At 40.4% G+C, this 15,045-nt stretch overlaps 1 protein-coding gene across 1 annotated transcript in view; it reads left to right on the forward strand.

Moving 5' to 3' along the window:
• The window catches only part of parp9 (poly(ADP-ribose) polymerase family member 9), a 73,428-nt gene extending 59,035 nt beyond the window's left edge, over window positions 1-14,393 (forward strand). The window contains exons 9-11 of the mRNA XM_072262104.1: window positions 6,845-6,993; window positions 12,626-12,800; window positions 14,122-14,393. Coding sequence (XP_072118205.1) covers window positions 6,845-6,993; window positions 12,626-12,800; window positions 14,122-14,393 — 596 coding nt within the window. The remainder of the gene's footprint in view (window positions 1-6,844; window positions 6,994-12,625; window positions 12,801-14,121) is intronic.
• The last annotated feature ends 652 nt before the right edge of the window (window positions 14,394-15,045 follow it).

Below are 15,045 nucleotides of genomic sequence, written 5' to 3' on the forward strand. Positions count from 1 at the left end.
AATGGGGAGAAAATTCAGAAATCTGGGGTGCAAAGGGACTTAGCTGCCCTCATGCTGGATTCCCTAAAGGTTATCTTGCAGGGTGTGCCGGTGGTAAGGAAGGGAAATGCAATATTAGCATTCATTTCAAGAGGACTAGAATATAAAAGCAAGGATGTAATGCTGAGGGTTTATAAGGCATTGGTCAGACTGCATTTGGAGTATTGTGAGCGGTTTTGGGCCTCTTATAAAGGACGATGGTGTTGGCATTGGAAACGGTCCAGAGGAGGAGGGTCACAAGCATGATTCCACAAATTAAAGGGTTTATGTATGAGGAGCATTTGATGGCTCTTGACCAGTACTCACTGGGGTTTAGAAGAAAGAGGGGGGATCTCATTGAGAACTATTGAATATTGAAAGGCCCAGACAGAGTGGATTTGGAGAGGGTATTTTCTGTCATGGAGGAGTCTAGGATCAGCAGTCATAGCCTCAGAATAGAGGGACATTCCTTTAGAACACAGATGAGAATATTTTTTTAGCCAGAAGGTGGTTAATCTGTGAAATTCATTGCTATGGTGTCTGTGGAGGTCAAATTGTTAGGTACAGTGGCATGCAAACGTTTGGGCACCCCTGGTCAAAATTTCTGTTACTGTGAATAGTTAAGTGAGTAGAAGATGAACTGATCTCCAAAAGTCATAAAGGTAAAGATGAAACATTCTTTTCAACATTTTTAGATTACTGTATTATTTTTGGTTTGCATAATTTTAGAGTGAAAAAAAAGGAAAGGAGCACCATGCAAAAGTTTGGGCACACCAAGAGATTTGAGCTCTCAGATAACTTTTACCAAGGTCTCAGACCTTAATTAGCTTGTTAGGGCTATGGCTTGTTCACAATCATCGTTAGGAAAGGCCAGGAGATGCAAATTTCAAAGCTTTATAAATACCCTGACTCCGCAAACCTTGTCCGAACAATTAGCAGCCATGGGCTCCTTTAAGCAGCTGCCTAGCACTCTGAACATTAAAATAAATGATGCCCAGAAAGCAGGAGAAGGCTATAAGAAGATAGCAAAGCATTTTCAGGTAGACGTTTCCTCAGTTTGTAATGTAATTAAGAAATGGCTGTTAACAGGAACGGTGGAGGGCAAGTTGAGGTCTGGAAGACCAAGAAAACTTTCCGAGAGAACTGCTCGTAGGATTGCTAGAAAGGCAAATCAAAACCCCCGTTTGACTGCGAAAGACCTTCAGGAAGTTTTAGCAGACTCTGGAGTGGTGGTGCACTGTTCTACTGTGCAGCGACACCTGCACAAATATGACCTTCATGGAAGAGTCAGTAGAAGAAAACCTTTCCTGCATCCTCACCACAAAATTCAGCGTCAGAAGTTTGCAAAGGAACATCTAAACAAGCCTAATGCATTTTGGAAACAAGTCCTGTGGACTGATGAAGTTAAAATAGAACCTTTTGGCCACAATGAGCAAAGGTATGTTTGGAGAAAAAAGGGTGCAGAATTTCATGAAAAGAACCCCTCTCCAACTGTTAAGCACGGGGGTGGATCGATCATGCTTTGGGCTTGTGTTGCAGCCACTGGCACAGGGAACATTTCACTGGTAAAGGGAAGAATAAATTCAATTAAATACCAGCAAATTCTGGAAGCAAACATCACACCGTCTGTAAAAAAGCCGAAGATGAAAAGAGGATGGCTTCTACAACAGGATAATGATCCTAAACACACCTCAAAATCCACAATGGACTACCTCAAGAGGCACAAGCTGAAGGTTTTGCCAATCGCCCTCACAGTCCCCCGACCTAAACATCATCGAGAATCTGTGGATAGACCTCAAAAGAATAGTGCATGCAAGACGGCCCAAGAATCTCGCAGAACTAGAAGCCTTTTGCAAGGAAGAATGGGCGAAAATCCCCCAAACAAGAATTGAAAGACCCTTAGCTGGCTACAGAAAGCAGTTACAAGCTGTGATACTTGCCAAAGGGGGTGTTACTAAGTACTGACCATGCAGGGTGCCCAAACTTTTGCTTCGGGCCCTTTTCCTTTTTTGTTATTTTGAAACTGTAAAAGATGGAAATAAAAAAAGTACTCTTGCTTAAAATATTAAAGAAATGTGTCATCTTTAACTTATGCCTTTTGGAAATCAGGTAATCTTTTCCTCGCTTAGCTATTCACAGTAACAGAAATTTTCACCAGGGTGCCCAAACTTTTGCATGCCACTGTATACTTAAAGTGGAGGTTGATAGGTTCCTGGCTGGTAAGGGCATCAAATATTACAGAGAGAGGGCAGGAGAATGGGACTGAGTGGGTTGATGGAATGGTGGAGCAGTTGTGATGGACCGAATGGCCTAATTCTGCCCTTATGGTCTTATGAGCGTACTGTTCAACACACTCTTTAGGTAGATCAAATTGCAATGAAGACCTCTAGCAGAAAATGAAAGCCAAAATACCTGCAGATGCTGGAAATCTGAAATGAAACCAGAAAATGCTAAAAACGTGAATTGGCTGGTGGTAATTGACATCTCTGGCAGATGTGTAATACACCACAAGTTTTTCTCATTTTTTTTCATTTTCTTTTTGGTGGTGTGTTAATACCATTTCAATAATATGTCCAACTGTCATCCGAGCTAGTTTTTGTAAGATCCTTTTATTGTCAAAATCATTCTCTTCCTCATCTCCATTTGCAATGACCAAAAGTAATCCAGGCAGGATGATTACTTATTGAAAAATTGTGTGAAAATATTGATGACACAGATGACACCTTGCTAATATCTACTTCTAAACGGAAGCTCCAAGAAATACTAGATAAAATTGTCGAAGAAAGTGCAAAGAGAGAATTGAGCATCAACTTCAAGAAGACTGAATGTGTGGTTGTCACAAAGAGGAATAAAATACAGAATTGCGAACTGAAAGTGGGCAACAAAACAATTAAACAAACATAGAAGTTCGATTACTTAGGGAGCATGATAACATCTGACGGTAGGGCTGGTGTTGAAATTAGAAGGATTGGGATTGCTAAATGCACGTTCAAGCATTTGAGCAAGCTACTAAAGAATCAATTTCTCTGGGTACGAAACTCAGAGTGTTGCAGTGCCTTGTTCGTTCCACACTAACATGGAAACGAATGCTGGACAATATCAAAGCAAAGTGAGGGAAGACTCAAAGTTGCAGGAATGTGGTATTTGAGAAGAAAGATGAAAATATCATTGAAGGACAGAGTAACCAATGAAGTGTTGCTAAAAGCCAGAATAAGAAGAGAGCTGATATCATCAATCAAGAAACAGCAGCAGCTGGAATTTCTGGGACATGTACTAAGGAAAGAGAAGCTCGAAAATTTTGCAGTGATGGGAAAGATTGATGGAAGAAAAAGTTGCGGTCAACAGCGCATGATATTCATGACTTGCATCAAGGGATAGGCAGGCAAAAATTTTGAAGAACTTATTAGAATTTCTCAGAATAAAGACAGATACATGACCGTGTATACCCACATCATAAGACAAGGCACATGAAGATGATGCCTCCTCTCGGTTTTCACTACTGTCAGTCATGCAAGTCCTGGGTGGAGATTCAGGAATAGTTGCACTCAGATGTAGAAGAATTCTTCACTGCTGTTTCTATAACAGTTTTGTTTTACTAGTCAGGGTTGTTAACCCTGTTGAACCCCCCGAACCTGGAGGACAGGGTTAACAACTCCTTGTCTGTCCTCTACCCTTTGAGCTGTTTGGCATGGGTGATCCTACCAGGAGCCAAAGCATAAAGCCTTGACTCCAGCCAACATAACTCTCCAGGTCATTGAGGCACAATAAGGTTGTGCTCCTCTTAGAGGGTTTGATCAGATGCTCCCCTTGAGGCCTCCCAACAATTCTATGCACATGCAAAAACATTGTATTTCCAGTGGTTTTCTAGTGGTCACTTTGTTCCTCTGTGATCACACAGTGCAATAAGTAGACTAGTAAATAAGTAAACAAACTTTGTTGTGGTTCAGTCACCACTAGGAATGCAGTGATATAGTTATAATGAGTCCTTTTTTAGGGCAGTTTAAGTTTGCAAGGGGAGCCGTATTGGGAGTCTCTCAAATTGACAGAATATACCAAATATTATACACAGTTAGAGACCGAAAATGACTGGCGCTTTGCAGATGCTGACCTACTGTTATAAAAGGACTGATATTTCATCCCAAACCACTCAATGTTTGTGATAGTTGCATTATTCATCACCATGCCCAAGACAGAAAGACCCCACCCATCTGAACATCATCAGGTTACCACATTTTGTACATCTGGTGACTTATAGTTTTTTAACCTCACTGTCTGGTTCAACTTCATTTTTATCCATGGTGCTGGCTCAAATGTTTCTACACAATAAACGTTTTTAATATGGCCTCCCTTACTGGGTTGATGTTCTTCTGCCAATAGACGCATTTTTAAACAGCCACTATTGAATAATTGAACCTCTTACTTTTGATCATTTTCTATTATGCCTTAAGGTTAGGTTACATTTAGACCTTATTAATCATGCATAGTACATAATTAGATCTGTAACCCACACAATTAGTAGTTCTAAATGACTTGCAAGACCATGGATCTGCGCCTGGAAAGTCTTGACTCTCCAGGGCGCAAGCCTGGGCAAGGTTGTATGGAAGACCAGCAGTTGCCCATGCTGCAAGTCTCCCCTCTCCACACCACCAGTGTTGCAAGGGCATTAGGACCATGCAGCTTGGCACCAGTGTCGTCGCAGAGCAATGTGTGATCAAGTGCCTTGCTCAAGGACACAACACCCGTTGCCTCGGCTGGGGCTGGAACTCACGACCTTCAGGTCGCTAGTCCAATGCCTTAACCACTTGGCCACGTGCCCACAAGTTCTAAATGTACAATATACAATATTCTAAGCAGGTCTAATTCATGCAGAATAACATGGGGTGTGTTTATGATTTGTACATCCCTATGGTGTGCTTCTCTGTGCTCCCATGTAAACTATATCTAAAAACTAAGAACTTGCAATATCTTATAATAACAAGCTTATAGGTTTATCTGATAACTTATTTCATGCTTCATTTACTGAACTGTATTGGATTATCGTAGTGCTCTAGTTTGTCAGTCTATTTGTATTAAAAAGCCGCAGCAATGCATGCCCTGTTACACCACTCCCCTGTACCTTGCCCATAAGAAGACTGTCAATGTATGTGATTCTATGTGCAAATACAGTGCCTATACAAAGTATTCACTCCGCCCTCCCCCGGACGTTTTTATGTTCTGTTGTTTTACAACATTGAATCACAGTGAATTTAATTTGGCCTTTTTGACACTGATCAACAGAAAAAGACCCTTTGTGTCGAAATGAAAACAGGTCTTTACAAAGTGATCAAAATTAATTACAAATATAAAACACAAACTAATTGATTGCATAAGATTCACTCTTCCCCACCCCTTTTAATGTGACACACCAAATCATCACTGGTGCAACCAAGTCAAATAATTAGTTAAATGGAAACCTGCTTTAGGAGACCCGTGTACAGTGTTTCAATTGGTTCTAGTAAAAATACACCTGTATCTGGAAGGTCCAACTGCTGGTGAGTCAGTATCCTGGCAAAAACTACACCATGATGACAAAAAAACACTCAAAGTAAATTTGTAAAAATGGTTATTGAAAAGCACATGCCGGGAGATGGATACAAAAAGATTTCCAAGTCACTGAATGTCCCTTGGAGTACAGTTAAGTCAATCATCCAGAAATTATGGCACCTTAAATCTTCATGAACCAGGTCATCCTCAAAAACTGAGTGACCGTGCAAGAAGGGCACTATTGAGGGAGGTCACCAAGAGACCTGAGACAACTCTGGAGGAGATACAAGCTTCAGTGGCTGAGATGGGAGTGTCTGCGTATACAGTTGTTGATGGGGTGCTTCACCAGTCGCAGCTTTATAGGGGAGTTGTAAAGGGAAAGCCACTGTTGCAAAAAACTCACATGAAATCTCAGCTAGAGTTTGCTCAAAGGCACGTGGGAGTCGCTGAAGTCAGCTGGAAGAAGGTTCTATGGTCTGATGAAACCAAAATTTAGTTTTTTTGGCCATCAGACTAAATGTAAGCCAAACACCAGACATCATCAAAAACACACCATCCCTACCATGAAGCATGTTGGTGGCTGCATCATGCTGTGGGGATGCTTCACTGCAGCAGGCCCTGGAAGGCTTGTGAAAGTAGAGGATAAAATGAATGCAGCAAAATACAGGGAAATTCTGGAGGAAAACCTGATGCAGTCTGCAAGAGAACTGTGACTTGGGAGAAGATTTGTTTTCCAGCAAGACAATGACCCCAAGCATAAAGCCAAAGCTACACAGGAATGGCTTAAAAACAACAAAGTTAATGTTCTGAAGTGGCCAAGGCAGAATCCAGACCTGAATCCAATTGAGAATTTGAATTTGTAGCTGGACTTGAAAAGGGCTGCTTGCTCACGATCCCCATGCAATCTGACAGAGCTTGAGCATTTTGTAAAGAAGAATGGGGAAAAATTGGAGTGTCCAGATGTGCAAAGCTGATAGAGACCTATCCACACAGACTCAAGGCTGTAATTGCTGCCAAAGGTGCAACTACTAAATACTGACTTGAAGGGGGTGAATACTTATGCAATCAATTATTTTGTATTTTATATTTGTAATTAATTTAGACTGTCGATCAGTGTCAAAAAAGCCAAATTAAATCCATAGTTGTAAAACAATATAACAAGAAAACTTCCTTTTATAGGCACTGTACATCAAATTACAGACATTATTGGGAAGTTAACAGAAGAATTGTACAATCATGTAATATTTTTTATCAAGTATACAGTGACATTTATCAAAAGAGCTTTTTTTATTCCTTTTCTTAGTTCAGGGAGTTGATTACTTGAAGAACTTACCAAGTAATTGGGGCCCAATGGTTAGTTCAGTTTTCCAGAAAATACCAATGAAAATTACTAGTGATGAATTTAAAAAAAGAACCGAGGCATTTGAAGATGCAGGCCTCACCATTCTGAAGGTAAGTATAGTTGGGCTTCAAAAGCATTTTTTAATTTTATATAGTTTGATTAAAAATACATTCAGTTTGACTTTATCATCTGAAATACTATCATTTCTGTTTTTTAAAAAAATTGAACATCTGTTTCTGAAGTTCAGCATTCTAGCCCCAGTTACACCCTTAGGAGTCAGTTCATTCTGATGATCACCTTCCTTTACTAAGTATTTCCTGTAACAAAACCAAATTTCCCTCGGGATTAATAAAGTATATCTATCTATCTAAAAATATTTCTCTTCCTGGCCTTTGAGTTGTGCTCTTGTGCCTTCTTATTTAAAAGTATTATTGTTAGTTTATCCATCCCTCTGTGTACACTGAAGAATACTTTATTCTCCATGATCCTGCTTGAAATCATTTGGGATAAAGGGCAGTATTTTGGGAATGAGGCTATACCTTCAAAACAGTTCTGTTGGGTCAGATTGAAGAGGAATAAAGTTTAGGAATTCCAGCAATCTGTCATATAGTTTGAAAGTAGCTTTTGGTCCCAGATCGTGGTCAAAACCCCAAATGGAGTATGATCTACCAGTTCCATCCCATTGTTACCACTTTACTTCCCTCTGCACTCTTCCCCCCCCCCCTCACACACACACACCATCACACCATCCCACCATCTGAACATATAACGTGCTGAGTGCCTCTGCGGGCTAATTGAAATGACATTCATGTTCCATCCCATTAAATACATCAGAAGATTATGTTCACTTCGTGGAAATCCTTCTGTGCATGTTCAACTGATTAACTTCAGGATGGGATTTTTGAAGACATTTGTAAGAACTACCTAAACCTAATTAATTAAAAAACTCATTTAGATTGTGAGATTTTGCAGTATGATTAAAGTTATTCTGATTTAAAATTGTATAGCATGGAAAGAGGTTACTTTGATCAACTTGGCCATGATGGCACCCGTCCATATTGATTTCCTTTCTCACCACTTGGTCCATATTTTATGCCTAAATTTGTAAATGCCCATCTAGAAACCTCTGTAAAGCTGGCAGCAACCTAGCTTCAAACACCCTCTAAGTATTGCATTCAGGTACATACCACACACTGTGTGAAGAAGATCCTCCTCATATTCCCTCTCAATCTTTTTCCCTAATCCTACTTCTGCATCTTTAACTGAATTTCTCAATCCAAGGCAACATCCTGTTGTGTGGTGTTACACACTCTGATGTTGCAACTGCTGTAGCTTCTCAATATAATTGCATCTTCCTAAACCATTTGTTTGTTCATTATTTGTCCATCCATTTTTCGTTGTTTGTCCATTCTTTCCATGACCACGATTCTTATGGGTAACCTTTTCTACAAAAGTCGTTTGCGATTGCTTTCTTCTGGGTAGTGTCTTTACAAGTAGGGTGTCCCCAGCCACTATCAATACTCTTCAGAGATTGTCTGCCTGACATCAGTGGTCACATAGCCAGGACTTGTGAGATGCACCACCAGCTCATTCAACCGTCCACCACCTGCTCCCTTGGCTTCAGTGACTCTGATCAGGGGGACTAAGCAGGTGGTACACCTTGCCCAAGGGTGACCTGCAGGCTAGCAGAGAGAAAGAACACCTTACACCTCCTTTGGTACAGACTTGTCTCCACCCCATAGTGATCAGAAATGCATGGTACTCCTGCTAAAGTGGACCAAGGTCTTATTATCTTGGAGCGTGACATCCTACATTAGTTTCCAATGCCCTAACTAATGATTATCAGTTTCTTATGTATCTTTCTATCCATTATTAGATTAGATTAGATTATGAGGACACTCAGTCCTCATTTATTGTCATTTAGAAATGCATGCATTAAAAATGATACAATGTTATATCTACCTGTGTTGCTACTTTCAAGAAACTATGGTTTGAACTTCAAGAATTTAGAATGTTAAGTGTTGATCTGATTGAAAATTTCCAAGATATTACGTGAAATTGATTGGTTTGATCAGGGGTTCCCAACCTTTTTTCAGGCCATGGATCAATACCATTAAACAAGAGCTCTGTGGACCCCAGTTTGGGAACCATTGGGTTAGATGAAAAAATTTCTGCTGGTTATGGAATCTCGAACAAGGGATATAGTCTGAAATTTAAAGCAAGTCTGTCACAATTGTTTGAGAAGCTACTTGTTCATGCAGAGCACAGAACCATTGGCAAATGATACAAAGTTGATTTCAAATTTTAAACCTGAGATTTAAGTAAAGGTTTTAAACAGACGATGAAAATGCAGATGTAGAGAATTAAGCATAAAATAATAAATGCATGAAATCTAGAAGTAGAAAATGCTGGAAATGTCTAGTAACTCAGGCATTATCTATTGAAATAGTGGACTGTATTTAGTGCTCTCTGTGTGGTCTCCTCTACACTGAAGAAACCAAAGACAGAAAAGGTGGCTTTGTGGACTGCCTGCATATAAACTGGATGGGTGATTCTAGGGTAATTGAAATCTGTCTGCCAATTAAATTCCCTATTCCACTCCCATTCACACCTATCTGTGTTGTCAAAATGAGTGCGAGGAATGGGACCTCATCTTCCACCTCAGCACACTGCAGCCTTTCAGTTTCAATACTGAATTCAACATTGCCCAATCAGCACTGGCCCAATCTGCTGTAGGCCGGACTCTAATATTAAATCAGTTTTTTTTTCATCTTTCCCAAAACCTGTTCTCTCTCTCTCTCACTGTAATATCAGCCAGATAACCTCTTCAGCACCTGCCTAATCTGCTAAATCTAGCATTTCCTGTCCCTATCTCAGTGCAGCTATTATGTCATTAAAAGTCAGAACAGGATCAAGGGGATAAATCAACTACTCCTATTCCAAAATTCCTTCAGGAATAATTTCTGGAAGCATTTTAGAGCTATCCTTAAGCTTACTCATCTTGGAACTAGATTTTGTTTTTTTAATGTTAAGTTAGTATGATCAAGTCGTTGAGTTTCTTGTCATGTGCCACAGGTACGATGAGATACAAGTACAGTGAAAAACTTGCTGCAGTATCACAGAAATTCAGATGATAACACATGGAATATGAATTATAGTATACAAAGTAGTGAATGGAAAAAAATAGATTCTACTAAAGTAAACACAAATGCATGAAAACAATGAGAATCGAGTCTATGGCCATGCACGTGGTACTAGATAGTGTTCTATTTATTTATTTATTGAGATACAGCGTGGATTAGGCCCTTCTGGCCCTTTAAGGCCTGCTGCCTAGAAACTCCTGATTTAATACTTGCCTAATCATGAGACAATTTACAATGATCAATTAATATACCAACTAGTACATCTTTGAATACAAAATACTCTGCAGATGCTGGGGTCAAAGCAACACTCACAACATGCTGGAGGAACTCAGCAGGTCGGGCAGCATCTGTGGAAACGATCAATGTTTCGGGCCGGAACTCAGGTTGGAGGAGCAACACCTCATATATCGTCTAGCCCCTTGGTATGAGCAGAGGATTCTCCAACTTCCGGTAATTCCCTCCTCCTCTCTTCCCCTATCCCTATTTCACTCTGCCTACCTCCCTCATGGTTGCGCCTCCTTCTACCACTCATTGTGTATTCCCCATTCCTTCTTCACCTTTCCTGCCTATCCCCTCCCTGCTTCCCCTCCCCCACCCCTTTATCTTTCCCCTTACTGGTTTTTCACCTGGAACCTACCAGCCTTCTCCTTCCCACCCTCCCCCCTTCTTTATAGGGCCTCTGCCCCTTCCCTCTTCAGTCCTGACGAAGGGTTCCAGCCGGAAATGTTGACTGATTGTTTCTACGGATGCTGCCCGACCTGCTGAGTTCCTCCAGCGTGTTGTGAGCACATCTTTGAACTTTGGGAGGAAACTGGAGCACCCAGAGAAAACCCTTCAAACTCCTTACAGGCATCGGCCAGAATTGAACCCAGGGCACTGGTACTGTAGAGCATTGTGCTAATCATTACGCTACTATGCCTCCAATTGTTGACGTAGGATTAGGATTGTACAAATCGGTTGAGGAACCTAACGGTTGTAGGAAAGTAATGGTTTCTGAACCTGAAGGCATGAGATTTCAGGCTTCTGAACTTGCAGTGAGAAGGCAGCATGACATGGATAGTGGGAATCCGAGGATAGTTGCTGTCTTCTTGCAGAAACTTTAAATGGTTGGGAGAGTTTTGTCTGTGATAGACCAAGTATTGTGTGTATCCAATAAATGATTGCATTTGTGAACCCTTATAGTCATACTTTATTGATCCCGGGGTAAATTGGTTTTCATTACAGTTGCACCATAAATAATAAATAGTAATAGATTCATAAATAGTTAAATAGTAATATGTAAATTATGCCAGTAAATTATGAAATAAGTCCAGGACCACCCTATCGGCTCAGGGTGTCTGACCCTCCAAGGGAGGAGTTGTAAAGTTTGATGGCCACAGGCAGGAATGACTTCCTATGACGCTCTGTGCTGCATCTCGGAGGAATGAGTCTCCGGCTGAATGTACTGCTGTGCCTACCCAGTACATTATGTAGTGGATGGGAGACATTGACCAAGATGGCATGCAACTTAGACAGCATCCTCTTTTCAGACACCACCATGAGAGAGTCCAGTTCCATCCCCACAACATCACTGGCCTTACGAATGAGTTTGTTGATTCTGTTGGTGTCTGCTACCCTCAGCCTGCTGCCCCAGCACACAACAGCAAACATGATAGCACTGGCCACCACAGACTCGTAGAACATCCTCAACATCGTCCGGCAGATGTTAAAGGACCTCAGTCTCCTCAGGAAATAGAGACGGCACTGACCCTTCTTGTAGACAGCCTCAGTGTTCTTAGACCAGTCCAGTTTATGGTCAATTCGTATCCCCAGGTATTTGTAATCCTCCACCATGCCCACACTGACCCCCTGGATGGAAACAGGGGTCACCGGTACCTTTGCTCTCCTCAGGTCTACCACCACCTCCTTAGTCTTTTTCACAATTTAGGTTTGTTTATCTAAACAAACTTAAATTTTCATGAGTACCATTTATGATATTCAAGAGTTTCAAAATTTTACGGATCCTTCTAACTAATTTTGTTGGGACACATTCATTGCTTTAAGCTATATTAACTTAATATCCATAAGACATAGGAGCAGAATTAAGCCATTCAGCCCAATTGAATCTGCTGCAATAATGATCCTTAATGATAATTCCATCAAAAGGACCATAGTTTCTTAGAATTAAATAGCATAAAGAATATATGAAGTACTTTTATTGCTCTTTTGTGTGGATTTTCACTGGGGTGCTTCAATGTGGCTGAATTGAACTGAACTGAACTGAACATTCTGAGACTGTTTACTCTACAGCTCTGTGACTGTTATTTGCTCATTTCTTGCCCTTTGCGCGATTTGTTCTTTTCTTCATGCACCGGGTTTTTGATGTTTTCTTTGAATGGGTTCCAGTGTTTCTTGTTTCATGGCTGCCTGTGGGAAGAAGAATCTCAGGGTTGTATGCTACTTACATACTTTGATAATAAATGTACTTTGAATCTTTGAAGCAAGGAGCCACGTGATTAACATGGTATTTGCTGACCACACTGATCTTTGAGTTTCTAATTTGAAATGGATCTACATTTGGAAAATGTAATGTTTTAATAAGAATATTGCTTTAATACAGATTGAACAAATACAGAATCCTGTCTTGTGGGCTTGCTACTTAAATACGAAAGAAAATAATAAAGAGTTTATGCAAACTGATGGAAGTGTTACCACCTTGTATCATGCTGTTCCCAGCTACTTCTGCAACTTCGTCTGCAGAATTGGATTTCAGGAAACATATTCATATGTACACGGTAATTATATTTTATTCCATCATTAATCTAAATAATATCGTCAAATGTACTACCCAAGCACTGTAATTGTTTTTCACTTCATACTTAAGGTTAAAGGTGGTTTATTATCATTGGTCAGTACATAAGTGTAAAGGAGAACAAAATGATTATCACTCCAGAACTGATGCAGCATAGGAAAAACACAATAAATATAAATACATAAGATTAGCATTAATTGTATCTACATAAAGTGATGCTAGGCACAGAAGTATTTGAACACAAGGTGACTGACAGGAAATTATAAAGCAGTAGTGGTGTGGGTGGGTGTTAGTGGGTGGAGGTGCTGATCAGCCTGACAACCTGGGAGAAATATAACTGTCTGGTGGTCCAGGTGTGGATGCTGTGTAGCCTTCCTGATGTAGGTGGGATCCCTCATGATATCACTGGACTTTTACTGGCACCTTTCTATATAGAAACATAGAAAACCTACAGCTCAATGCAGGCCCTTCGGCCGACAAAGCTGTGCTGAACATGTCCTTATCTTAGAACCACCTAGGCTTACTCATAGCCCTGTATTTTTCTAAGCTCCATCTACCTATATATAGGCAATATATTGGTATATACAGTAGTGCAAAAATCTTTGGCACATATAGGGTGCCTAAGACCCTACAGTACCATATTTGACTACATGGAGTGGAAAGTGAGTTAGTAAACCTGGCGTGAGAAAAAGATGTTGGGAATGGCAAGGATGGGAGGCATGTAGGACAGGTGGCAGAGAAGGATGCCAGGGGTTGGGTTAGTGCAGTGCAGACACACGTAGCCCTGAGTCAGCAGACAAGGTCATTTGATTCCAAATAATTGGTTTATTGATCCTTACAGAATGTCTCTCTGGTGCTTCCCACCCTCTCTCCTCTCTCTTCCCCTTTTCCCAACTATGATAACCCCCTTTCCGCTCTCAATAAACAATACAGAACCTTATCAGAATCAGGTTAATCATCTCTCCAAATGTCATGAAATGTTTTTATTTTGCAGCAGCAGTGCAGTGTAAAATATAAAATTACTACAGTACTATGCAGAAGTTTTAGCCACCCTAGCCATATATACATGCCTAAGACTTTTGCATAGTACTGTACTTGATGGTCTGAGCATTTTTTTTCTGAGAAAAGCCTGTGAGAGTAGGTAGCCCTGTCCTACTACCAGCCCATTCTAATGTGAAGAATATTACAAGTCAAAATTGTGCATATGGTCCTTCCCTAAATAATAGTTTGGTGAAAATTATATATAACAGGTGATAGGACTACAAATTATTCACGATTAATTTATATATGTTTTAAATTTATAGATAAGGAATATGGTGATGGAATCTACTTTAGAAACAACTTGAAAAATCTCATGAAAAGAACTAATGTCGTTGGGAAAATAATTCACATCTTTGAAGCTGAAGTATTCATTGGCAATTGTAACAGAAAGCCCACATTTCATATTTCACAGCAACTAAAAGATTATGATTGTTGTGAGTACAAAGACAGTATTGCAGAGAGTACATCCAAAGCCTTTGTTATTTTGAACAGCTCTCGAGCTTATCCACATTATTTGATTACATGCAGATTGTAAGCACAAAATTTACCTATTACATATGAAATGTGGAAAATGATGCTGCATTGTATCAACTATTTGTAATTCACACTTGGTAAACTGGTTAATATCTATGGCTCAAACACAAGGAAATCTACAGATGCTGGAAATTCAAGCAACACACACAAAATGCTGGTGGAACTCAGCAAGTCAGGCAGCATCTATAGGAAGAAGTACAGTCGACGTTTCAGGCCGAGACCCTTCATCAGAACTAACTGATAGAAGAGATAGTAAGAGATTTGAAAGTGGGAGGGGGAGGGTGGATCCAAAATGATAGGAGAAGACAGGAGGGGGAGGGATGGAGCTAAGAGCTGGAAAAGTTGATTGGTAAAAGGAATACAAGGCTGGATCATGGGACAGGAAGCCTAGGGAAAAAGAAAGGGGGAGGGGAGCACCAGAGGAAGATGGAGAGCAGGCAAGGAGTTATTGTGAGAGGGACAGAGAGAGAAAAAGAAAGAGAAAAAAAGGGGGAAAATAATAAATAAATAAAGGCTGGGGTAAGAAGGGGAGGAGGGGCATTAACGTAAGTTAGAGAAATCAATGTTTCTCTACTGCGTCTGGTGCAGCCTTCTATATATTGGTGAGACCCGAAGCAGACTGGGAGACCATTTCACTGAACATCTACGCTCTG

Source organism: Mobula birostris, chromosome 6 (genome assembly GCF_030028105.1).
Source record: "Mobula birostris isolate sMobBir1 chromosome 6, sMobBir1.hap1, whole genome shotgun sequence".
Classification (NCBI taxonomy): Eukaryota; Metazoa; Chordata; class Chondrichthyes; order Myliobatiformes; family Myliobatidae; genus Mobula; species Mobula birostris.